This window comes from Tasmannia lanceolata, unplaced genomic scaffold (genome assembly GCF_043159265.1).
Source record: "Tasmannia lanceolata isolate RefF3 unplaced genomic scaffold, GAP_Taslan_0.1 ptg000004l, whole genome shotgun sequence".
Lineage (NCBI taxonomy): Eukaryota > Viridiplantae > Streptophyta > Magnoliopsida > Canellales > Winteraceae > Tasmannia > Tasmannia lanceolata.
Window position 1 is genome coordinate 5998768 of NW_027518681.1, and position 27250 is coordinate 6026017.

The 27250-nt window shown below is 37.3% G+C and overlaps 2 protein-coding genes across 4 annotated transcripts; both read left to right on the forward strand.

The window, feature by feature from the left end:
* Positions 1–413: 413 nt before the first annotated feature.
* Positions 414–4792, forward strand: LOC143876135 (transcription factor bHLH74-like). Of its 3 annotated transcripts, none has more exons than XM_077377807.1 (8): positions 414–839; positions 1723–2530; positions 2644–2874; positions 2958–3023; positions 3121–3189; positions 3702–3773; positions 3883–4065; positions 4170–4792. In XM_077377807.1, the coding sequence occupies exons 2-8, from the start codon at positions 1832–1834 to the stop codon at positions 4290–4292; spliced, it is 1443 nt and encodes a 480-aa protein (XP_077233922.1). In that variant the 5' UTR covers positions 414–839; positions 1723–1831; the 3' UTR covers positions 4293–4792. The 3 variants fall into 3 exon arrangements, with proteins under 3 accessions (XP_077233922.1, XP_077233924.1, XP_077233923.1); XM_077377809.1 differs by having other exon boundaries at positions 1871–2530; XM_077377808.1 differs by lacking the exon at positions 414–839 and having other exon boundaries at positions 846–2530.
* Positions 4793–13136: 8344 nt separating this feature from the next.
* Positions 13137–27250, forward strand: LOC143876136 (uncharacterized). Its single transcript, XM_077377810.1, has 4 exons — positions 13137–13325; positions 13472–13672; positions 19239–19304; positions 26886–27250. Exons 1-4 carry the CDS (start codon positions 13155–13157, stop codon positions 27042–27044), a joined length of 597 nt encoding a protein of 198 aa, XP_077233925.1. The 5' UTR covers positions 13137–13154; the 3' UTR covers positions 27045–27250.

Genomic DNA, 27250 nt, shown 5'->3' on the forward strand with positions numbered 1-27250 from the left:
TTCCCAAGGTTAGAACCATCGAAGTTTAACTTGTAATGACCCCTATTAGGAGGATCCAAATGTTGAGTAATAACTATTCTCGCCTCACTACTTGTACTTATGTTGTACCAACCTCGCCATAGGTCATATGCTGAAACAAATCGAAAACTTGGAATAGCTCTAACGTGGTGTACTTTTTGGAATAACCGTTATCGGCTAACTATTTTATGGCAAAAAATGGACGGTTTGGATCATCTTATGGAGTGGGAGCGGTATTTGTGAAAAATAATGGACCATACAGCCACTCATCATATAAAAACTCCCTAAATACATTAGAAAAATACTGTACCAAAAGAGATGGGTGGAAAGGACCAAAACAAGTGGTTGGCAACACAGGGTCCCATTATCAAGAGCCAAGAAATTGATTCTCTAGAACTCATTTGACTATGCTTGAGGAACCACTCCCCCAGCTGGATAACGTAAGAGGACAAGGAGGTAAAAAGATGATAAGATTCCATATGTTTGATGGATAGAAGAAGAAAAATAACAGAGGAAAGGAAAAGTTGAGAGGGAGAAGATAATATAAGAGGAAAAAAGATATGTGGGTTGTCAGTAAGGAGAAAAAATGAGTGTAGTACAACAAAGGGTGTATTGAATAGTTGGCAAGGTGTCAGTAAAAGATTTCAAGCTTGGGGTTGAAGAGAACCTGTTGTTTCCAGTTGTAAGCAAAGGAAAATTAAAAAACAAGATAAATCATGCCTAAAGTTGTGGAAGATTAGGTTTGAATTATTTTATAGGGAGAGTAGTTGGCTGTAGTTAATCATCCATACAGCTATTTCATTTCACCCCCTCTTTAGCAGGTAACAGTCTGTGATCTCTCAGCTCATTTCTATTCCCTTGATTTTCAGTTAGAATTTGATGCTTTTTACAAGGACCCAGTTGGGTTTTCTTTGTTGTTCTTATTTTTGTTTCTCTTCTGATTTTAACAAGGATTTGATGCCTTTAGGGTTTCTGTTAACCCCCATTTTAGAAAAATTCTGCTCTTGTCTCTGTTAGAACCCTAATCCAGTACCACCCATTTCCATTCTTGTGAATTTGAACAGAATTTGATGCTTTTAGAGTTTTTGTAGATACCCATTGTGGGAAATTTCCAAAAGGGTGTCTGTTCCTTGTCCCCTTTTCGTTGTTGGTGGTACTTATTTGAAGCTTCAAAAATTCTTATACTTTTGGGGTTACTGTAGAAATCATTGCTTTCATTATCTGGTATCATACCTTATAATCTGGTTTTGGAACATAGGAATTCAAACCTGGTTTAATCAAATTCATGAGTTTGGGGGTTTTTTGTGTTTAGCAAATGAGTTAGAGGCTGTCGAGTAAAAGAAGGAATCTGCTTTCCTTTTTGCTAGTTTGGTGAGCTGTTTAACTAATGCCACTCTTTTCTTCTTTGCCTCCTTTATGCTCTGAAAGGTTCACTTTCTTGTCTGTGGGGTATTTAACATTATAGTAGGTTTGATCTTAGGGTAGTTTTAAAGTAACTAGCTGGTGGAATGATGCTAGATTATATGCCTGATACATTGATTTCTCTTTTCTTTGTCTGAGGATTGCTTTTGCTTTCACTCTCTTGGTATAAAGCTGCCAAGGTTATTGTTCCTTGTTGAGCCCTGCAAGAAATTACCAGCTTTTTTCAGTCAAAACTCTATTTCTCTTTAGTAATAGATCTTCTTCTATTTTGGGCTACCTTAGTTTCAGGTCTGGGCATTGGGTTTTCCCATCTGGTGGGTAGAATTTAAAAGATTTCCCTAGTGGGTTGGGGCTGCAGCTTGTTTTGGGGGGTATTGTTTGATTTCAGAACATGGGTGCAGACAATAATGGTGATTTTGGGTTTGAACAGAGAAGGAACCTTCTAAATTGTGGATCCTCTGGGACGTATTCAGCTTCTCAGTCTGAAAAGATTGCAGAGACGATGATGAGCTCCATGTCTAATTGTACTGTGAAGGCCAATCCTTGCTCTTCTTCAAATGCAGTAGACTCATTCTTCTCTAATGGTTTGGATCCACTTGTTTCAGTGGCACATGATGTGAGCTTTAAAGGATCAATGGCTTCTCATCATCCCAATGATTTTCCTTCTTACAATATTGGTGTTCTAGGAAGCCAGTCAATTGGCAACACCTCTCACCTTGTTCAGTATCCATCTGAGACGAGTTTCGCCAAGGTTGATCCTAGGCTTTCATGCTTTGGCAGTGGGAGCTTTTCCAATATGGTCAGTTCTTTTGGTCGGTCCGAGCGTTATCAGATAGCCGGTTCTGTTTCTTCTCCAGATTACCCCTCAAATGAGGAGTGTGGCACTGAAAAGAGGACTTCAGTAAACACAAGGAATGGAATTGTGGGTATTGTTGAAAGATGTGAGGGGGCTGATCATGGCGCAACCAAGCAAGAGGATCACCAAATTTCCGATGACAGGATTGGCGGACAATCGATCAAGGCAAAGAAAAGGAAAAGGATAGCTGAGTGGCCTGTAGGGGACTCCCATTCTCAATTCGATAGCATTAAGGTAAACTTAAGTTATTATAATTCATTTAGTTGGTTCTTACATAAGTAGATTCAAGATCCTTTTGTTTTCTGACTCTTTAACCAGTTATTAATTTTGTTGCATCCTTAAAATAGAGTGTTGGCATGGAGCAACAAAATGACAATTCACATACCACAGTTCAATGTTCAAAAGAGAGAGAAGAAAAGAAACAGAAGAGTGAACAGAACCCAATTTCATCTGCTCGAAAGGTAAATAACAAACAGACTAAGGACCGTTCCCAGTGTGCGGATGCTGCAAAGGAAGACTACATTCATGTCAGAGCAAGGCGAGGCCAAGCTACCAATAGCCACAGCCTTGCAGAAAGAGTATGTTTGAACACAAGATATTCTTTTCTATTGCTCAATTTCTTGTTTGCCAAAAAATTGAGCCTGAAATCCTTCACATACAGGTGAGAAGAGAAAAGATCAGTGAGAGAATGAGGTTTCTTCAAGACCTTGTTCCCGGATGCAATAAGGTAATTCAGTAGTAATAGCTTTTTTATGGTTAAGCTCTTCCTTACATGTGAACTCTTTCATTTGTGACTTTTATTTAATCTTGTTCTGTAATTGTAGATTACTGGCAAGGCTGTTATGCTTGATGAGATAATCAACTATGTGCAATCACTGCAACGACAGGTTGAGGTATGCTATTCCACTAACCTACTAAGGCTCTGTTCATTTTGGATATTGAGAACCGATTTTTAGTCCAAAACTGATTACCGGACTCAACACTGTGTTTAATTTATTGAATCCAATAATCACTTTCGGACTCAAAATCAGTTATCAAAATCCAAAACGAACGAGGCCAAAGAAAGCATCATCTCTTTTTGTTTCGTTTTTTTCTGAGGCAAGCCACAGTTAATATTAATAAACCTTATATGCTGCCTATTAAGTCACCTCTAATCCAAAACCATGTCTCACCACAAAAGTTGCTTGCCTCTGCACTGTTAAGAGTAAATTGGCAAGATATCCTCTCCTTAAACCTTTCCTAAGCCATACTGAAAATTATTCAACTGATATTGCAGGAATTTGTAAACTTGGTATTAGTCCTTTAGGTTGTTCAGAAATTATATCAAGCAACTCATCTTTTTAATTATGCTTCTTTTTTCTACTTTTACCCCGTGATATTAAATGGTTACTTTGCTTTATTGTAGTTTCTGTCAATGAAGCTTTCCACTGTCAACCCAGAACTACACATTGATATAGAACGGCTTCTTTCAAAAGATGTAAGATCATTATAGTGATAGAAGATATAAACCACTTCAATTCCTTTCGGCGATGGTAATAAAATGATGAGTTTTATGATGAGCTTTATCTCTGTTCACTCCCCTGTAGATTCTTTACTCACAAGGTGGTGGTTCAGCTGTTCTAGGATTTATTCCAGGAATGAGCTCCTCTCACGCTCATTTGCTTGGAGCCCCACAGGGAACCAGACAAACTGAAATGCTGTTACGCACTATTGACAATTCGGGAGACATTCTGAAAGCTACAAACTCCCATTTTTCCTCCATGGCTCAGGTAATCCAAAGGGTTCGTTATATCCTACTCTCAACTTTTATTCTTCGGTAATACTCCATTCATGTCTGCCTACTGTTTAATGGATTTGTGGCATCAATTTACAGTTATCAACCATATGGGATGATGATCTTCAAAGTGTTGTTCAAATGGGCTCTGTCTCCGATGCTCCTCCCGACGGTTTTGGGCTGCATGGTGAAATGCAGTATTTGATTCAGGATATTCCATAAAACTGATTTATGTTGATTATACTGATTGAATCCCGTTTAGTCCTGTAGGTCCAATGAAAGTTGTGCTTTAAAATTTTCAGCGATAGAATGCCTAATCCTACCAACAGTGCACTTTCAGTATGCGCTCAAGTGGGGGGATGGACATTTAAGTGGGCTTGCCTGTTTGATTGAGTCAAGTATTTTAGGTTGGTTTGTTTATAGCAGTTTCAATTCAAAGATGTCATGACCCTTACCACAGACAAAACTTTCTTGTGAGTTCTATTCTGCGGCTCCTAACTGTTTGTTCTTCGATTTTTAGAAGAAGAAATGACTTGATAGATGCAGACCATGTATAGTCAGGATAATATTTAGGTGATTGATTGGGTGTTTGGAAGAAATGATTGTTTTCACCAGTATTATATAGTTTGTATGGGAGAAATTCCTCTGAAAAAAAAACATTGTTATAGTAAGATGTCTTTTTACAGTGCAAGAAATTGTTAACTGCAAACAGAGTTCTTGAATTGGGATGTGATCAGTTTGAGTTTCATGGCTTGAAGCTTAGCTCCATTCTGCTATCAGGCATATGGGCACCTCCTTTGAGTTTAAAAATTCTTATTACCGAATCATTACATAAAGCTGTGTTTTTATTATTTATTGAAAAACAACCTGTTGAAGTTGGCAACATCTAATAACAAAAAAAAGAAAAAAAGATTGTTTTTCTTTTCTTTTCTTTCTTTTTAACTCTTTCTGTTCTAGTTTAATTATGTTGTTCACCTTGAGAGAGTGTTTCTCTGATCTACTTTTTTGTTGAGCATTTGTCAATTTGATATTTAGCTTGGATGATCTCAAATCCATCAATATTCTTTTGGCTTACACTTGTGGAAACATACTTAGGCCATAATTCCATGAGTGGGAAACGAGTGTGAGAAGCTATGCAGGAAGTAGACCTGGGAAGGTATAGGTCTAGAAAAGAGAAAATGCGGAAAGTGAAAATCTCTAAATATGAAAGAGAAAATGCATGAGAAGGGCCATTTAAAGTCAATATGAAGTATGTGATAAACCTTGTTGGAAGGGAACAAGAAGTTTAATGAAAAAGTTAGGTTATTGTAAGTTAGGGAGGAAGGTTTGACATATATAGGTCAGGGTTACAAGTTTTATATGAAACTTAAGATGAGTTTTTAAGGTTTAAACGTACTCTTTGAAAACTACATTCATTAAACACTCACTTAGAAAAAAAAAAGGTAATCACCTGACTCAAGAGTGTGGGGAACTTTGCAGATTTTCTTGGACAAGGAAAGAATGTGGATAACAATAAATATATGGGATTTGCTAGCGTCCATCATCTCATAAAGCATTTCGCGGATGGTCTGTTGCATGTGGAAGGCTTCCTCCATAAAAAGGGGAAATGTTTTATATTTTCATTGATGAGAATAAATTCTAAATTTCAAAATTAATAATCGAAACATCGGCTCACTCTTTGTTAGAATTTTTAAACAAAATAATAAAAAGATTTGAAAAGTCAAAGATGCTTTTTCTTTTTGTTTAAAAAAATTTGGAGGGAAGATTCAAATTATGTTTTCCTCTCTTGTTTTAAAGTAAAAGACTTTTGCATATGTGGGGACTTGAACCCAAGACCTTGGTGAGTGTGCTTGTGGTGTGTTATCAAAACCAAAACCGTTTTTGTCTTTTAATGGTAATTAAGAGAGAAACGTTTATGTCTTTTAATGGTAATTAAGAGAGAAACGTTTTTTGTCTTTTAATGGTGATTAAAAGATAAACGTTTTTGTCTTTTAATGGTAATCAAGAGAGAAACGTTTTTGTCTTTTAATGGTGATTAAAAGAGAAACGTTTTTTGTCTTTTAATGGTGATTAAAAGAGAAACATTTTTGTCTTTTAATGGTGATTAATTATCCTCCAACGGTCATATTCTCATCTATAAAAAGAAGAGAACAGCACCATTGAAAATATAGTTTTTTACAGAAAACATCAAAGTTTCTGCTTGTCTTCTTCCTTTCCTCCGTTCTGATCTGAGCACAGTTCTACGGTGATTTTGGGTGGACCAGTCAGCGAGTGCACGTGGACTGGAGCCAACTTTGGCTGTTTTATCTTGGAGCATCGGTTCGCGGATCCCGGTTTGCACCGGTAGGGGGCGGATACGATTCTTAAGGAGAGTGACCAGTGGCACGACTCAGCCTTCTTTTTCTCGATCTGTTTTACAGAAATGTTTTCTACAAAAACTAAGTACTGATTTATTTACATTTCTAATTTCTGGATTCAATCAAGCCATATATCAGACCCTACTGGACAACATATAATTTGTCCAACAATCTTAAGAATCGTATTTTTCAAATCTGATCATATGGCTTCTGATAATCCGAACCCAACTTCTGTTGATACCATCTCTGTTGAGAATTCCAATCCAACGGTTGTTCGCACCTCTGTTGTGAACAGAATTCTCAACACCATTCCAGATTTTCCAATATCGAACGCCTTACTGGATTGAACTATAAAAGATGGAAACAACAGATCTTGTTTGCTCTACAACAAATTGGTGCCGCTTTTGTTCTTACACAATCAAAACCATCTGAAGATTCTGCTGATTTTGAAAACTGGAATAATGCTGATTATATTTGCAAAAACCCATCTCTTATTTGGTTTGGCAAATTAAAAGGTTGAGTACCTTATGACTCAATATTGTTATTGGCACCTAAACTAGTAGATTATATTTGTTTGGCTTTGATGATGGATTTTCTTATTGTATCTTTATACAATTCCCTCAACATGTTAAATTTCTGTTTTAAGAAATTTTATTGGTTTGTTGATAAAAGAAAAGGGAATTCATGGTTGATCATCATATGGGCTTGATATTTGGACCGTTTGTGGTGGCTCATAAAATCAGTAGCCTATGTTTTGATATCAACACCCATTTATCTAGTTAAATGTTTTGACACTCATTTGTTTTGGTAATAGTATATAGTTAAAAAAAAAATGATGCTTGTCAAGTGTTTGCTAAAATGCCTTTAAGAGATAAGCATCTCTTGTTGAATGCTTGTAAATGAATCTAATGGCGATATAAGTAATGATTTATTTTCAATGAGAAAAAATCCGCATTACTTGAATGGGAATGCTATATAGTTCATATACTATCAAAGTTTAAAGTTCTTGTTCTTGTTAAGGAACTTGATGTATTGGAAATGATGTTTTATATGTACTATGGCATGGGAACTCTAAGAGCCAAATTGGGTTTGGCATTACCCTAACTAGTTTATTCCATCTAAAGAAGAATTGATGAAATTCATCAATATAATGCATGTTAAAATGTCATTCTAATTTTCTGTATTTTATTTGAAAAATAAGTAGATTTTGCATATTGGAACAAAATTTGAACAATATATGCATTATGTGCCTATTATATACATATTCTGCAGGTTGTAGAAAGTAAGAATACTTATATAAAGATTGGATAATTGAATGTAATTGCGTATGAGTATCGTATGGACATGACTCTAAATTCTTGAATGGGAGGCTAACCATAATTTTTGGAGTATGGCGGCTTAAAATGTAAATGCCATGTACTCACTTATGGTTTGTTGCTCGAAAGGTACATGTGTACATCAAATTGGGATGGGTAGTACCTGATAACTCAGAATTAAGAGGTAATTGTTCAAATTGTGGGGGCCCTGTTGTTCAAGAAGGCTAGGTTGTGCTAATGGATCTCTAATTGAGAGAATCAAGGTATACCAGTGGGTACTTATTCACCCTTGGTGGTGGTGCGATTTCTTGGAAATCGGTTAAACAAACTTGTAGTACAAGTTCCACTATGGAAGCGGAATTTATAGCCTTAGCCCTAGCAGGAGCTGAAGCCGAATGGCTCAGGAATTTTATTGCAGATGTGCCTTTATGGCCAAGGCCAGTTCCCTCGGTGTTTCTATATAGTGACTGCCAAAAAATGCTATAGCCCAGGCAAAAAATAAGACCTATAATGGCAAAAGAAGGCATATTTGCCTAAGGCATAATTTGGTAAAGCAATACTTGAGTGAGGGAACAATAGCACTCGACTTTGTAAGGTCGGAGAGGAATCTGGCAGATCCTCTGACAAAACCACAAATAAACAAGGTGGTTTATGAGACATCGCAAGGAATGGGGTTAAAGCTCGTGGCATGAATCATTAGTGATGGACACCCAACCAATGTGAAAGGAGATCCCTGGAATTTGGTTCAATGGGTACTAACAAGTCACCGGATGGTTTGTTAATACTATCACCCCCTACTCCTAGATGCAAAATGATGAAAGATAGTGTTCACTGCAAATGAGAGAGGATGAGTTATAGACTCTTAATCAGATCATAACCTGTATTGGGTGGTATGTTACTTGCAGTGCATACTTGATGACTGACCTAAGTGAATGTGGAGGTAAGGCCGCTTCCTATGAGAATTTAACGAGTAATTCTCAAGAACATTCATGAGAACCAAGAGGGGAACAAGGCCAAAATGTTCCAAAACTGTGAATGAATCACCAAGGAATCGAATGTAGAGTGTGGATAACAGGTTAGTCAGTTACACCCACGAGGAAAGGTTGAAGGAGTCTAACTCTACCCGTACTCGGTAACGTAATCTGTTTATCCTAAATATCGGTTGAAGTCCAAAAGACACCGGTATGAATCCACTCTATTTTCTAATGTGCTCAGATACTTCCGTTTTCAATTTTCAACTGTAATTTGAATCTTGTGGGGGATTGTTAGAATTTTTAAACAAAATAATAAAAAGATTTGAAAAGTCAAAGATGCTTTTTCTTTTTGTTTAAAAAAATTTGGAGGGAAGATTCAAATTATGTTTTCCTCTCTTGTTTTAAAGCAAAAGACTTTTGCATATGTGGGGACTTGAACCCAAGACCTTGGTGAGTGTGCTTGTGGTGTGTTTTTAAAACCAAAACCGTTTTTGTCTTTTAATGGTAATTAAGAGAGAAACGTTTATGTCTTTTAATGGTAATTAAGAGAGAAACGTTTTTGTCTTTTAATGGTGATTAAAAGAGAAACGTTTTTTGTCTTTTAATGATAATTAAGAGAGAAACATTTTTGTCTTTTAATGGTGATTAAAAGAGAAACGTTTTTTGTCTTTTAATGGTGATTAAAAGAGAAACATTTTTATCTTTTAATGGTGATTAATTATCCTCCAACGGTCATATTCTCATCTATAAAAAGAAGAGAACAGCACCATTGAAAATATAGTTTTTTTTACAGAAAACATCAAAGTTTCTGCTTGTCTTCTTCCATTCCTCCGTTCTGATCTGAGCACATTTCTACGGTGATTCTGGGTGGACCAGTCAGCGAGTGCACGTGGACTGGAGCCAACTTTGGCTGTTTTATCTTGGAGCATCGGTTCGCGGATCCCGGTTTGCACCGGTAGGGGGCGGATACGATTCTTAAGGAGAGTGACCAGTGGCACGACTCAGCCTTCTTTTTCTCGATCTGTTTTACAGAAACGTTTTCTACAAAAGCTAAGTACTGATTTATTTACATTTCTAATTTCTGGATTCAATCAAGCCATATATTAGACCCTACTGGACAACATATAATTTGTCCAACACTCTTTGACACGTACATTGAAAAATGGTGAAACTGTGAAAGGGTGCCAAGATCAATGTCATTGGCCATTGGGTACTGATGAATGTAAAAATCGTTGGCCAATGGAGACTCAAAGGCGGTTAGGGCAAAAGGGTAATTTCATTACTCAGACCGATCTAGAAACTGTGAACTCCTTCGCATGGTATTTTATAAAACTTGATATTCTAAGAAATTGCTTACCCCTTGTCAAAGACTCCTTGAAAGAAAAGAATCCTTGAAGGCTTGGACTCTAGTCTATAAAAGGGAAACAAACTCCATTTTGTTTCCCGCTCTTGTTTTCATAGGCAAGTTGAGATCGAACCTGCGACCTCAAGGTTGAGGAACAAACCCTGAATCATAACCATTGAGCTACAAACACAACCCCATTTTGTCCCACTCTTACCCCATTTTGTCCCACTCTTACCGTACTCGTCGTTGCTCTTGTGTGCATGCGGCAGGTCTTCTTCAAGGTATCATCCTGATCAAATAGTGACGATGAATTATAGGATTCAATGTACAGAGACATGTACGTGCAATGGAGGCCGTTGATCTTGTAGAACATGATGGGACAACTGATATGCTCTTGGTTCCAAACTGAAAAGAGAGATTTTATACGGTGTAAGCCCTTATAGTCCCTTATTTTTCAAAAAGGACTGTGCGGACCACACTGTAGGATCCATATCGTCCATATGATGCGCCATAAAGTAAATAAGATGTGCCCAAAAAATCATTTCCATTGGATGATCCTAGCCCTCCTATCTATAGATGAACAGCATTTGTAGAGTTTTTATATGGTGCGTGGTTGTGTAGTCGGTAGTCTAGTATTTTTCAAAAAGTACTGTATGGCTGACCCCGTGAATGGATCCAAACTGTTCATTTCCATAATAATGTGCAGTCTCTATACAGATCGAGGGTTAGTATCATCCTGTGGAAATGATTTTTATATTTACAATGTAGCCCAACATATTTAAAAAATCTTAGTAGGGTTTTTTTATTTTAAAAAGTTAAATTCTTCATATCATTAGACTTTCATTGCTATAGCCTTTTTCAAGAAACTAAGGTAATTTTGTAATTTTCATACAAATTTCTTTGCCGTTCGAGTTTCCATTGTAAACTTGATGGCATGCAATCATTTGACATTACATAACACAAATAATAGGTGAGCTACTGTATTTCCTCAAAGCAAAGGTGATTATTTAAGAATTCTTCATATGCTCAAAGTGGAAATGTAAAAACTAACCTATTTTCTGTTCTCTCTTTGCAAAATGAAGTATAACAAGCAAAAGTAAAATGAAATGGACTTCGCTTGTAGACCAAGGATCCTCTTGCATGCTCTTTTTTAAAACTCTGTAAGATAAAACTCCCATTCAATCTTTTTAGGATAATGCTTGTAAATAATAAAACTAATCTAAATTACATACAAGAAACCCGTAATCTCATAAGAGTGCGAGGGCGATGAGCAGCAATGAGCAGCGACAACAAGAGCGAGAGGCAGTGGGATCATCGCCCTTTTGTAAAATGGTATGACAAAATTGAGCAGTCCTATGAGTTTTGTTAAACGTCTGGATCTGATCTGAAGTAAGTTTTGATTTTATCATTGGGATCCGAAATTTGTTCATGGATCATGATAATTTGTCTAGATCATGTCAATTTTGGACTTGGATGGTCCATTGTACCATTTGGGTCAGGGATGGCAAAATTGGCCGAACTGAACCAAAACTGAGCCGAAACTGAACTAAAAATTCAGTTTCTGTTTGTGCTATACTCTTTTATGCATGAATTTCCTTTCTACCTCTATTGTGTATGGAATTTATGGTTTCCATTGGTGCAAATCCAATCACCTCCGTAACTTCGCTCTTCGATCCTTCGCTATCGCAAGAATATAGCGATCGAGGGCCCACCAGCAGGGGAATTAGGTACCGGCGAATGACCAAGGGACACACTACCCGATAGATACAGATGCCTGGCAATATGCGTAACTTCAACGAGACTCTGAACAGTTGATCATATGATCAACTGTGGCTTCGTGGCTTGTTCTCACAGTATTCTACCGATATTCCTTACTTTTCCGATTAGCATCTCCTGACTTATGCTAGTTAGCAGCTTAGCTAGGGATGAGTTATATATATATATATATATATATATATATATATATATATATATATATATATATATATATATATATATATATATGTTTGGTTCGGTTCTGGTTTGGAGTGCAAGTATGTTCGGTTTTGGGGTCGAACCGAACCGTTATCAACCCTAATCTGGGTCCATGAAAGCCCCTTGAAAGGCTTTTGAGCATGGTGAACTCCCAGCAGAGATGTAGTTTCAGCAAATGCTAGTAAGAGGGCTCACCAACCCTGAAAATTGAAAGTTAAAATAGGCTACAGATATTGGTGCCTCCATGTTTTGATAATCGCAATAACTCAGCTCGCCTTTTCTTATCTAAACAGCTGTAAAAGTGATTACAGTTCCCCATACAGCTCTTAGAAGCCAATTAAAACGGAAAAGACAAGCTTAGTTTGTGCAATGATTAAAACATGGTACTGCCCATATCAGTAGCCTTAAAATATCTAATGAATGCAGTTTTAGTTAATAACGGGCCCGCAAAATGAAGAGACCAGATACCATATACGTGTCCATGCGTGAGGACCACTCCCCATTCTATACTCCCTCTATTCACACTACCATGTTTTAATAATTGAAATAACTGACCTTGTCTTTTACTGTTTAACCAAACTTTCAATGGTTATTGCTATTCCCAAATAGTTCTGAGAAGCTCGTTAAGAAAGAAAAGACAAGGTGGGTTAGTACAATTATAAAAAACATGGTAGTTTCAATATTAGTAAACTTTTTTGGCTATTGATATTCGCACTACAATGTTTTAATAATTGCACCAACTGACCTTGTCTTTTACTGTTTAACTAAGCTGTCAATGGTCATCGCGATTCCCAAATAGTTTGGAGAAGCCCATAAAGAAAGAAAAGACAAGGTGGGTTAGTGCAGTTATGAAGACAAGGGCTACTGATATTCGCACTACCATGTTTTAATAATAGCACTAACTGCCCTTGTCTTTTACTGTTTAACCAAGCTGTCAATGGTTATCACAATTCCCAAATAGTTTTGACAAGCAGATTAAGAAAGAAAAGACAAGGTGGATTAGTACAATTATGAAGACATGGTAGTGCCAATATCAGTAACCCTTTTTTCCAAGTCTTAAGATTTAAGAACTCTTTAGGTCCTGAAATCTCCCTACTTGGTATTTCCACGCTCCTCCAATGGAAGCGTTTTCTCTTTCTCTCTTTCCTTCTCGAATTCCATCCAAACTTTCTTACTTATCCCAAGCCCAACATCTTAATCCTCTCTGTGCAATAATCTCAACCCATATTCAAAACCCTCGAATTCCTTCTCCTCTCCGAGCTTCAAGAAGAATCTCTAACTACACACAGGTACGGCTACCAATCTCCTATCTATCGATCTTTTTTATATTTTCTTTTGATTCCTTTCAAGACCCATTTAAATAAATGGAAATAGTATCTGGGTTTTGATTTGCAGAGAAAGAGAGGCATTGAATTACCTGTAAAATTTTAATCAGGAAGCTGGGTTGGTTGCAGAGCCTCGTGAATGGGCTGGGGTCGGTGGTTTTGAAGACGATGATGAGACAGATGATGAAGATGATGAAGATCGGAGCTTGGATCTTTTAGTCCGGTTTATACAGAACATTTTTCGTAAGATCTCAAGGCGGGCGAGGAAGGCCGTTCGATCAATTCTCCCCCTTTCAATCTCCACAAAGTTGGTTAGTCTTCCATACTCAATTCTTCATTGCCCCCAATTTTAATGATTTTGTTTGTATTAGTTTTTTAACTATGGGATGTATAATGGAATTTGATTATTGCTAGAAATGAAAAGTTGGTTGGTCTTCTACACTCAATTCTTCATTGCCCCCAATTTTAGGCCATGTTTGTATTGCAAGGAAAACATTTCTTTGGGAAAAATTTTCTTTCCACAATTTAGAGGAAAATGATATGATTATTGTTAATTTAAAGGGATATTATCATAAATTGAAGGTCCCTCTATGTAAGAATTGATTAGGGTTGGCGTAAGTTGTCTTTTTTCGTAAGTAAAAAAAATTAAGAAATTTTAGAAATATTTTCCTTTCCAATCTTTTCCATAAAATTCCTGTATTCCAAACAGGGCCTAATACTGGCTTTTTTTTGTCATTCAAAAAATATATATATATACTGGCTTTTTAGTATTTGTTTCAACCATGGAATGCATAATGGAATTCAATTTTTGCTAGAAATGAGCTTGGTTGATGGTTTAAGATTTGAGTTTCTAAGTAGTATTTGATTAAATTTGTGGTTGTTTTTTTATGCTGGAGAAAATGGAGGAGATTTCTCCTGCAAAATTGTATTAGTTATCCAAGACGTGTGACTTTTCGCCATGTAATAATGTCAACAAACAAAAAAAACTTTCAGGATGTGAATATATGATCTGATGCAGAAAAGGTCGTGAAAGGCAGTAACTATCGTGGACATTTTAAACAAGAAAGTGACATATCAAATGATCTCTTTCATATATTTCTTTAACAAGAAACCTTTTACCCTTTGTTAATATAATATGCGTAATACGAACGGCATTAAGCCCATTGATTTACGGAAGAACAATGGTAAGCAGGGGAGGACGGTTGATCCTTGTTCATAATTAAATCTATTCACCTTAATATTAGCATCCCTGTGGCTACCGCTGAGTTTGTTATCCGGTAAACATCGGAGAACCTATAGATAGAGGCGAGCAATAAGGTCAAATATCTCATATAAAATGTCCCATATTAAATACCCCAATGATGGGTGGATCATGTCTTAGGTACTAAGTTCCATAGTGATGGCTGGAAGTCCATGCTTGAAAGAGTCTAAGAGTAGATCTAAGGACATCTGGTCCCCCATTGTTGTACTAACAAAGCCCCTAGAACAAGCATAATTGATGATAATTGTACAGATAGAATTATTAATGTCCTAGAAAATTTACACTTTATGGGACTGCATTGGACTGGATTGACTGATGTAAGTTGAGGGAACCCCCCCCCCCCCCCCCCCCCCCCCCCCCCCCCTTCTTGTAATTTTTGGTAATTGATCATATTTGACAGGATTAAATTGACTGCCCTGTTCTTGTTTGGGGTGACTTAGGCTTGGGTCGTGGATGATATTTGTTGCTGAAGGAAGTTGTGACAGGATGTAAATTCTTCTATTCTCAATGAGATCTTAATCCATTTGGGGTGGAGTGGTGGCAATGATCTGTGAGGTGTCTCAGCCTTGGTACTAGGCGCACTTGGAATTGTAGCATATCACCTACGTAATGGCTTTTGGCTTGTTCTTTTTTTTTGTCTGCGGGTGGGTGGGTGTGGGTGGTGGTGGTGGGGAAGGGGCGGGGGATGGGGAAAATGGTTCAACGCATGCATATCGTAGGGTAGTTTTTCAAATCTATTAAATGGCTCACAAGTGGGGTTTTTTGGGAGTTCTAGAGGCATCCGCCAAGGAGACCCACTATCCCCTTACTATTCATCATGGTGGCAGAGGCTCATAGTTTTTTAATAAAAGGAGCAAAAGAATGAAATCTGGTTGGAGGATTTATGAGTAACAGAGAAGCACATCTAATTTCGCACCTACAATTTGTAGATGATATCCTCGTATTTGTTGACAACAACGAAGAGGAACTCATGAATCTAGGAGCGACTTTTAGATGGTTTGAGTTTGTATCGGAGCTCAAGATAAATATGGGAAAATTTTTAGAAGTTGGTATGGGTGTAGAGGATGAAGAAATGGGGAACCAACACGAAATGATTGAAATGTTTCTGTTTCCATTTTTATCGATACACATAGCAAAACCGAAACACATATTGAAACCAAAACCGTAAGTATATTAGTGTTATACTATAACAATATGTGTTTCATATAAATATTTATATGAATTGCATGTGACATAAAATATATGTATTTTGAATAAATATTTATATGAATTACATATGAATGTTATATGTGTTGAATTATCAGACATGCATGACAACACATGTCACTTGATGTTCGATGTTGTTAAAACCATTATGGATGGCTATGTTTCTTATATGATTGTTTCTAAATGTGTATTTCTGCTTATTAGTATTTAATGAGGATTCATCATAAAATTCTATTATTTGCATAAATTTCCATATGTTTCCTTGATTTTACAAGATTTCAACCGAAAATTTCAACCAAAACCGAAATGTTTATTTCAAGGCAACTGAAACTTAAACCGGAATTTAAAGCTTTGGTAAAAACAGAAGTTTCCCCATAACATATCTAGGACTGCCCTTAGGAATGAGAATACTAGGACCATCACTTTGGGAACCTGATCATTGCAAGAATGGAGATAAAGCTACTTTCTTGTGAGAAAGATATCCTTTGGAGGTAGAATCACACTCAATAAGGTGGCCTTGGGAGACTTACGTGTATACTTCGTGTCACATTTCAAGGTTCAGTCAAAAGTGTAGACTAGAATGGAGAAGCTTCAACGTGATTCCTTATGGGAAGGTAAGGAAAAAACAAAAAAATTAAGCATCATATGAATTGGAAGAGAGTATGTAAGTCAAAGAAACAAGTTTGTCTTGGAGTAGCCAATCTAAAAGTAATAAACATGGCATTTGTGGCAAGTGGCTTTGGGGATTTGGTGAAGAAAAATATGCTTTATGGCACATAATTATTGGGGGAAATATGGAGAGTGATAAGGGGATTGGGAGTGTAAGAACCCAGATATAGGAAAAGGTTCGGGTGCATGACGTTCTATTTGTATATCACATCCTTTGTATTCGTTTTTTAAAGGACTTATGGTTAGGTAGGTCACGTTTATGCCATGCATTTTCGGACCTTAATCTTTTTTCTATCCATAGAGGGGTTAGAGTTCGTGAATGGTATGAGAGAAGGGGATATGAGTCTATTGTATGGAGAATAGAACTTATGAGGGATCTAAAACAAAGTGAATCGATAATTTGATAAATCTCCTAGGAGATTTACATATCATCTCAGGAACCTGATAAGAGAATTTGGATCCCGGATACACAAGGTGTAATCTCCATATGCTCTTTCTTCCAAAGCATATTGGAGGATGGAGGAATGCCACATGTAGCAAAGGTGTGGCAAATTTTGGCTCCACCTTTGAGTTGTATCCTTCGCATGGATGAGTGGCAATAGAAGTCAACAAGTATGAGAAATTCAAAAGGAAGGGGATTCAATTAGCGAGTAGATGCATGCTGTGCTTGAAGGTAAAGGAAAGAATCGACCGTGCGATGATCCATTGCCCCTTTTCAAGAAAATTGTGGTGCATCCACCTGGGAAGTTTTGGCATGTCATGGTATTCCTAAACTCAATCGAGAAAATAATCCTTGATATATATATATATATATATATATATATATATATATATATATATATATATATATATATTGTGTGTGTTGTGTGTATGTGTGGGTGGGTGGGTGTGTGTGTGTGGGGGGGGGGGAGAGAGTGCATTGGTAGTGCTAGAAGAATCCTATGCTGCCTCCTCCCATATGTAATTATTTGGCACATTTGGAAGGGCGAAATGATCTAATATTCAATGAGCTCCAATGTCCCATATGAAGGATAAGTATGGAATAAAAAGCAGCTCGATCCAGTGGGCAAGAAAAGTAAAAGTGATGTCCTCCATTCCAACCTATGAAATACTAAGGAATTGGAGAACAACCATTTGGCAAAAATATGTGAAATGTTACACAACAATGGTGGGAATTACCACCCTACGAATGGTTTAAATTAAATCTCAATGGCAGTTAAAGAGAAAAAACTGGACCTAGTTGGAGTCGGGGTGCATTCTGTGATCATAATGGTGATATGTTCTTAGGGACTGTCAGGGAATGTGACTCAAATGAAGCGGATGTGCATGCACTACTATTGGACTCTGGATTTTTGCAACATTGATGTGTGGAAATCTTGTGGTGGAAGGTGATTAACCAAATGTCATCTCATGGGCACGAAGAAATTCATTGTGACCTTGGAGACTAGCGAGCATAAACTTGGAAATCCTCGATTTCTGCGGAAAGATAGCCCCTTTGTCTGTGCACAAGCCAAGATTAACAAGTTAAATGGCAGTTACTTTGGCAAAGGACGGGGTGGGTATAGAATCCTTGATTGTAGGATAGGGGTTCCCACTGTAGATTGTAATATCCTTTTATCAGTGGTTTTATGCATGTTATTGTAAAAAGAAGAGCTGTAAAGGCTTGGAGAAAGAATCCAAACCAAAGGGAAAGAAAGAAGAGAAGAAGAGATGAGAAATAACGGAAGTAGAAAGGAATTCGTTTGGTTGGAAGGCATACCACCACAAACCTGGAAAAGTTTGTGTATCAGATCAGTGCTCTGGTACCATGTTAATGTAAAAAAAGGGGTGTAGAGGCCTGGGTAAAGGAACCAAGCCAGAGGCAAGAGACAGAGAGAAAAGAAACAAAGGAGAAGAGAATTCGTAGGTGTTGGAGTCCATACCCCACGAGCCACATAATCATCACACATAGGCATATATAAATATAAATAAGCTACCGATATTGGCACTCCCATGTTTCCTTTTTAATTGCACTAACTCATCTTGTCTTTGCCTTTTTAATTGGCTTATGAGAGCTTTTTGGGAACTGTAATAACCTTTGACAGCTGTTTACATAATAAAAGACAAGCTGAGGTTCAATCCCAACTTACCTATAAAAAAAAAAGACAAGCTGAGTGAGTGCGATTATCAAAACATGGTAGTGCCTACACACACATATAGCCTGTGCAATAGTTTAAGTTGACTAAAATATTTCCTTGCTATTTACACTTGTACCTTGTTAGAAGGTGATTACACGTATATCTGATGTATATGTCTGATTGTGAGGCTAACTATCGCTTTGCACCCAAAATATTTCTGTAGTTAATGGGACTATGTTGAGATTTGGAATTTCTCTTTTTCATGCAAATACTAATGTCAGCCCCATTTTCCTTTTTATGATTAGTATGTGAATTTGATTTAATTCTTTAGATATTTTCATTAGCATTATTCTACTAGACTGTTTCAGTATTTGTCATCTCAATCACATTGATAATTCTATTTATATTCTTTTCCTTTTTTTTAAACCCAGAATTTATCTCGGAACCCGGGGTGCCACCTTAAATTTTATTCATAAAGAAAATCTTTTCACTTAGATTATAAAATATATATTCTTTTATGTAAGTCATTTTGCTTCATATGTCATATTTCTGCTAAAGGAAATCACAGTAGAAATAATTCATTTGTATATTTTTCCTTACTAGAATTTTTTTGATTTGGTATAGGTGCGATTCTCGGTTAATGGAATCATTATATTGGCATTTTTATGGATTTTGAAGGCATTCCTTGAGGTAATATTGAATTCTTTGAACAATGCACAAATATACACACAAACACAGCTGTTATCAGTCTTAAAGGTAAGAACAGATACATTTATATGACATGTTAAATTGCTTGAATATATATACAAAAATAGGTATCCATGAGTTGACTATCATATTTTTACTTTGGGCTGAATTCATTTCATAATCTCATGTCTTACAAAAAAAAATCTTTTAAAATTCTATTACTTTCTAATTCATTCGCATAATCTCCAAATATATATATATATATATATATATATATATATATATATATATATATATGAGGAAAATGATTGTGAGCTTGAAGCTCATATAGCTTATATGAGCTTGAGGGCCCAGACACATGGGTCCCACATTTTTTGTGGTGATCCAAACCATTCATTTGCAAGGCCCCATCATAGATAGGGTGTGTACCAAAAATCAGCTCCATTGGATCATCCTAACCCCTCCAAAAGCGGAGGGGAAAAATGGGCAGATTTGTGGCAAACGGTGTTTGTCCATTTTGCCCTCCACTTTTGGATGGGTTAGGATGATCCTATGGAGCTGATTTTTTGTACACACCCTATCTATGTAAGGCCCTTTCAAATGAATGGTTTGGATCATCCTAACAATGTGGGCCCACATGTGTTTGGGCCCTCAAGCTCATATAAGCTATATGAGCTTCAAGCTCACAATCATTTTCCTATATATATATATATATATATATATATATATATATATATATATATATATATATATGAGAAAACTGTTGGTGAGCTTAAGCGCACCATTTTTTTGGTGCGCTTAAGTTGTTATAACGCCTCCCATTGGTGCGCTTAAGTGGGACCCAAACATTTAAACGAATGGGAGGCGTTATAACAACTTAAGCGCACCAAAAAAATGGTGAGCTTAATCGCACCAACAGTTTTCTCTCTCTCTCTCTCTCTCTCTCTCTCTCTCTATATATATATATATATATATATATATATACATATATATATATATATATATATACATATATATATATATATAATCTAAGTTTTTATATAGTGTCCGCATTTACGTGCAAGTATTATTATTATTATTTTTTGAAAAAACACAGTGTGGCCCACATTATTCGATGATCCCATCCATTTATTGGCCCCACCTTCAAAAGGCAGTGCCCCGAAGTCATCTCCATAGAATGATCCTAACTAGGGTTGCAACTTGGGCCCAGTTTTACCCGACCCGCATCAACCCGACCCGAAAATATGCAAGGTCGGGTTTAAAGAACATGGGTTTCGGGTAGGGTCGGTTTTGGGATTAGAAAACCCGAGTGTTGGTCGGGTCAGGTCGGGTTTGAAATTGTAAAACCCGAAACCCGACTTTACTTCCTTTCTTTTTTGTATTTTTAAATACGAAAGTATTAACTATTAAGTAACATTGGCACGGCTTTCCATCTTGCCAGCTATTATTTCTCAGACTCTCTCTCTGCATCCTTCTTCCTCGGCAAGCTCCTTCCTGGACAAGTTTTCGACATGCAGGCCTTTCCATCTCTTCCCGGAATCCTTCCCTTGGAGAATCTACAGTACTTTAAAAGCCCTTTCTTATTTATAAGAAAAAAACCCCTTATAAAACTCTCTCTCTCTCTCTCTCTCTCTCTCTCTCTCTCTCTCTCTCTCAACACAAACACAAAACCCTTGAGAAGGTCCTTGTTGAAAGAGTGATGTTCTAAGGGAATGGGCACCCTCGCTCTAATGACTAGCGTTTAGGGGTGAGTTCTACCCGGTTAAATTCCCTACAGTCCTTGCATATCTGTGAGAAATTTTCTAGGGTTTTCACTTCTCCTTTGTGGGTGTTTTCATCTTCCCTTGATTTCTCTGTGGCTTATAATTAGAACTTGCCTTCAAATCGACCTCTAGGAGATGAAATCTAGAAGCTTTGACTAACAGTTCTTATTCAAAGGAAAGCAATAACGGATAATCCCATGTTCTGTAGCACTACCTCATTACCAATGATGAACGGGAATCTGGAAACTTGGTAGGAATCCCCAATTTCATTGGAAGAGGTTCTCAATCCGTGTGTCTATGGCTTTCTGCTTGGTGGCGTCTCTAATTTGAATAGAGAGGTTCGAGAAATCAAGTCCAGTGCTCCCCAGTTTTCCCCAATACGGTCTGTTCAAAGTAAATTAGTTTGACTTTTGGCACCCTAAAACTAGTGGTCGTTGGATCACTATATTTGTTTTACATCACCTTTTGCTTTGCAGCGGATTAATGGAAAATAAAAACTTTACTCGGTGAAAATGTTTACTATATAAAAGTTTTACTTGGGAAAATTAGTTTACAAAAGTTTTACTGTGATTGGAAGGAGACATTGCAAACAGGTTATTAGGGCTGGGCTCATGTTAGACCATAAATCACTTTTCAATTGCTAAACCATCGTAACATTTACTTTAATCTCTATATTCAGCAGTAAACACTCATTTTTGTTTTTTCATGTCAGAGTATTCATCAAATCAAGCTAAAAAATGCATCAACCTAAAAAAACCCGACCCGACCCGAGAAATTATCATGGGTAGGGTCGGGTTTGAGAATCATGGGTTTTCCGGAAAAAACCCGACCCAACCCGACCCGAGATATTTTCTCGGGTAGGTTAGGGTTCTTCGGTTAGGATTCTTCAAAACCCGACCTGCCCGACCCGAGTTGCAACCCTAATCCTAACCCTTCGAGAGAGACACAACACATTATAAGAAAACTCTACAGATCGTGGGCGCCATATAAAAACTGTATATAATCTTTTGTATAACATTTTTTCTTGAGTAATTAAGTACATACAATGAAAAGATAAGAGGTCCTTTAGATTGATGTAGAAACTTCTGAATGGCATTTCACAATAATATACTTTTTATGCTCTCTAGAGTTTGTTTCGAAGATCTTTATAAGATCTACGACAAGTATTTTCTATGGATGTCACAAGATTTCACAGTTTGAGGCCTCAAAATGTGGATCAAAGTCCACTGATGGGATTAGTGATGAAAATTTAAGTTTTATGTTATAGTTTGTGATTTCAGTATTACTTGTCATTCTGTCTTTAGGAAAGGATTACCAGGGTTGAGTTTGGATTAGTTCAGTAGTTAATTTTGTATTCATTCCAGTTTTAGAGGTTTTGAGTTGTACTTGGATCTCTACAACTGGTTATTGTGTTTACAAGTTGGAGTTTGGGTTTAACTCATAGTTGATGGGACTTTATTTATACATTATGTGATGAGATGAATTTTAGGCTGAGTATTGTTACATTTTGGCCTTTGGGGCCACAAACACAGATTAAGCATTTTATTGAATTGGAACCACCTTGGACCATGTCTAATGCAGTCCAATTGACAAAGATTGATGTGAGCCACAGTATCAACCTACCTGTGGGTAGAGAAACTCAAGGATCAAATCAATTTCTTATAGAAGCCCCAAACCAGAAAGAGTATGTCGGAAGAGTGGATTCTCCAATTCTGTCAGGGAACGGAACAAGGAATCCACATTTTACAATGATTGATCGAGTAACTTGTCTTCAACATGAGAATAGGTGGAGGTAATGACAGCGATGCGATAGTTGTTGCACCGCCCCTTCCAATCGAATGCCCTTCAGCCTCTGATTGCTCAATCTACATATCCAGTTCAAAATCGGCAAGACCGGAACCTGTGAAGGGTTAACTTGGTTCACATTAAAACTAATTATTATCCAGGATTCCTGTTCAATTCCCACAATAACCTAACTGTGGGAAAAATAATTGGTGACAGTACCTTGATGTTCCAATAAATAGACTCATAATACACAAGTAATGGCCTTGAATTATGGTGAACTTTCCAAAACTTGTCGATAATCTATGATGTTTTTTATGACAATGAAGATCTGGGTTTATTTATTGATTTAAACTTAACTAGTAAAAAACGAAGCCAACCCAAATCAAGTGTTGATATGGAGGATATTTTTTTTAATGGATGTATATGGAGAGTGTTTTCAATGATGGGACACTTTGTATGACATTTGGAAGTTCATTGATGATGAAAAGTTGACCAGGATATCAACATTCAAAATATCGACCATGTGGGATGATCAGTTACATAGGTATAAGACCTACAAAAGAGGTATGTTTCTGATGCAATGTTGATACAAAGGATCATTTAAGGTTGTGACTGTTTCAGTGATGTGCTTGCCCATTGTAATATAGTAAGATTGGCAAATGCTTTATTGAAACTCAAACGTTCGTTGTGGACATTGAAGATTTGAAGAACATCAATGTCAAGGTTGTACAAGAGTGCAGAATTGAACCGGAAGATTAATCTCCAAATTTATGATTAATCTTTCCTTTATTGATCTTCTGTGTTAGTTGGACACTCCAATCTTTTGTGTTACTTGGACAATACAATTTTTTGGCTGACTGAAGTGTTTGCATCCTTTAGCGATCTTCTGTGTTACTTGGACACTCCAATCTTCCGTGTTACTTGGACAGTCCAATTTTTTGGCTGACTGAAGTGTTGGCATCCTTTAGCGATCTTCTGTGTTACTTGGACACTCCATGTTTTTGGCTGACTGAAGTGTGGTACTTTTGAACACTTGGTGATGTAGGACCGGGAAGAGAAGTAGTAGAAGAGGGAAAAGAAAGAAGAATAAGAGGAAGAGTAGAAGAAGAAGAATATGAGAAGAGAAGATGAATAGAGGAAGGAGAATAAACCTGTAGAGGGGAGAAGCCAATCAATCTTTATTCTTCAAAAGTTCATAATTTCTACAACATAAGGCCCATATATAGGCAACTGAAATAAAATTCCATGGAAAGTTATTGAAAGCCCTAAATCTAAATAACATGGAAAGTAAAATCCTAGAAACTAAATAACATGGAAAACTAAAACATGCAAATAAATACTAATGGGCAAATATGCCTCTTATTGGGCCTACTGTCTGCATCACTTGGACACCTCTACACATGGCACAAAACTCCTAGATACATAGGATGGAGTGTTAGAATGAGCCCTAAATCTAAATAACATGGAAAGTAAAATCCTAGAAACTAAATAATATGGAAAACTAAAACATGTAAATAAATACTAATGGGCAAATATGTCTCCTATTGGGCCTACTATCTGCATCACTTGGACACCTCTAGACATGGCACAAAACTCCTAGATACATAGGATGGAGCGTTAGAATGAACTCTGGGGTAACACAAAACTCCTAGATATCATAAAAAATGTCAAAAACTTTGGACACTGGCGGACACTTAGCATCCGGGGTAACATAGCCTATCTTACAACAAACAAGAGTTTTTCCATTGTGAATTCGCATGGAGCAGTTAATGAATTCCGGCTCTCCAACTGAGAGAGAAGTGATGCAGTATGAGTGAAAAAGTCAAAACTACTTACAAATTAGGCATAAACTTCTTTTTCAACAGTAGGCACTGAAGGGTATGTAACTTTTCTAGGAAATGTGGTAAAAAATTAAGAAGAGTACTGACTGGAACAAACCGGAGCAATTAAAGTATTGACCCATCCAATTGGATGACTGTAAGAGCTGTATAGAGCAATGCAGGCGAGTGCTGTTGTGGCAGTGGCAGTAGGCCCCATTATATTGAAAAACTCGTATAATTGTTGTAATACCATTGCGAGGATGTTCTGGGTTTTGTTTTAGATACAATGGTATTGGTGGGGTCAGAATCATATTCGATTTGCATGGATTCTGTATTTTTTAAGGATCTCACTGTAGGCCAACTGAGGGGTAGTTTCTGTTGTTGGTGAGGTTTTATTTTATGGTATATGGAGGGTACCAATATAAGATTTTGTGTTCTTTTTAGGGACATCTTGTCCCCATCTCAATGTAATTTGGGCACATTTAATAAAGTTATCTTTTAAAAAAAAGGCAATATATCATATCAGTAGATGCTCTCTGCCTCTTAGGAGTCCAAGAAAATCTCTGCCAGCTACAAACCACAGGTAATCATCAGAACTTGCAAGGCAATTTTACACAACTGCATCAGCATGCTTGATGATGGTGGGGTATGTACAAATATGTATATATTGGTGTGTTCATTTAGGATTTATATTGGATGATACCTTTACAAATTTGCACAAGCGAGACCATATTAATATATCTGTATCATCACAAATTCTCTCATAACAAGAGTAAATTAGCATGTCTATAAACTTCGAAAAAATGAATTCATTGAACAGGAAGAGGGCCGAGATGGACCCCAAACAAAATTACAAGAAATAAAAAACAACAAAACCAAAAAACTATACAATTCTCAAGGAGGAAGGAAGTCAAACCACTCCACCTCCAACCTCCTAACCCCACTCCTAGCCAATGAGTCCGCTTCCCCATTAGCCGATCTCCGAACATGAATGAAAACAATAGATGAACCCGCAATTAAATCATCTATTTCATCAAAATAGACCCAGATCTCCAAGGAGGCGACACCAACCCCTTCAACCATGTAATCACATTCAAAGAGTCTTCCTCCACAATAATGCTATCCATGCTATCTCTATCAAGCCTTTTTATGGCATGATTAGACCTGGCAAACGGGCGGGCCGGGCTACGTCGGGTCAAAATGACCCGGAAAATTTTACAGGTCACTAAGCTTGGACCCGCACTCGGCCCGTACGGGCCGGGTCAACCCGCGGGTCACCCTGATTTTTGACATAATTTTTAAGATTTTATTTATTTATAAAGGGATTTGCTAGCCACCTTCTCCAACCCTACCTTCTCCAATTGCATGTAATCATGTGATGTTAGCCCATTCATGTTGACTTTTTGAGACTTTTTGAGAGCTGTCTTATGTGCAAAAAGCAGGAAGTACGATTTGTGCAAAGGTGGCTAGCAATAAATAAAAATCATGTGGTACTAAACTTTATAGAAAAAAATTACGGCAAAATGGCACCAAAGTAGAAAAAATACGAAAAAAAATACCGAAAAATGTAGCAAAATATGGCAATTACGGAAAAAACTACAAAGAAAATGAAAAAATATGACAATTACCTAAAAAAGCGTAAAATAAAACCTTTTTCCACTTCTCCACGGGCACCCGCGGGTCCACCCGGCCCGGTCCAGTTTTGACGGGCCGGGTGGACCCGTTGGTCAATTTCAAACGGGTCACTGATTGGTGACCCGGACCCGTAATTTACGGGCGGGCCGGGTGGACCCGCGGGTCCGGGTCACTTTTTGCCAGGTCTAGGCATGATAAACCGCCATCACCTCGGCCTCCGAGGCATCACAAACTCCAATAGGACTGGAGAAAGCGCATACAACTTCACCACATGCATCCCGACACAAACCACCAGCTCCGGCTGGGCCCCGGGTTCCCAATACTCGACCCATCAAAGTTAATTTTGAGCACGTCAAATCGTCAATAGGCGGAGCCTCTCATCTCTGAACGATCTGAAAAGCTTTTCATGTTGCTGCCTCGAATAGTGTTTGTAAGCATCTTAGAGTGTAAGTTGCCATGCTCCTACATTGTTTCAGGTTTTTTTTTTCAAATGTTTGTTTAAGGTAGTTCCTGGAGTCTCTTAATAAGTTACCAGTTCTTTAATAATGCTTTTACTCTCTTCACTTTGTCTTTCTTTATAGGTGGTGTGCACACTTGGGACTATAGTGTTTGTAAGCATCTTACTTATTCGCGGCATTTGGTCTGGGGTAGTCTACATTCAAGAAAACCGCTATATTAAGACAAGTCGGATTGACAATGAGACCGATGGCATATGGACCGGCGCTCAGCCTGCTGCTTGATTCATTTCTGTCCTCTTCTTTCTTGGAAGTCATAAGAGCTCAATATATTGGGGGAAAAAGTCCCATTGTATCATGTAGTAAGAAGATCAATAAGGTAATGATGGAATCATTCCTGCTTCTGTACTCAAAGTTGTTTGTACTGATATGGTTTTATACCTAGTGTTGATGTGCCTCATATACTTAATTCATTAGATAGTGTTTGGAAA

Coding starts and splice junctions, on each gene's coding strand:
- LOC143876136 (XM_077377810.1), top strand. CDS start 13,155: ATGGAAGCGTTTTCTCTTTCTCTCTTTCCTTCTCGAATTCCATCCAAA. Junction 13,326..13,471: donor GAATCTCTAACTACACACAG/GTACGGCTACCA, acceptor AATTTTAATCAG/GAAGCTGGGTTGGTTGCAGA. Junction 19,305..26,885: donor TTTTGAAGGCATTCCTTGAG/GTAATATTGAAT, acceptor CTTTCTTTATAG/GTGGTGTGCACACTTGGGAC.
- LOC143876135 (XM_077377807.1), top strand. CDS start 1,832: ATGGGTGCAGACAATAATGGTGATTTTGGGTTTGAACAGAGAAGGAAC. Junction 2,531..2,643: donor CTCAATTCGATAGCATTAAG/GTAAACTTAAGT, acceptor TCCTTAAAATAG/AGTGTTGGCATGGAGCAACA. Junction 2,875..2,957: donor GCCACAGCCTTGCAGAAAGA/GTATGTTTGAAC, acceptor CTTCACATACAG/GTGAGAAGAGAAAAGATCAG.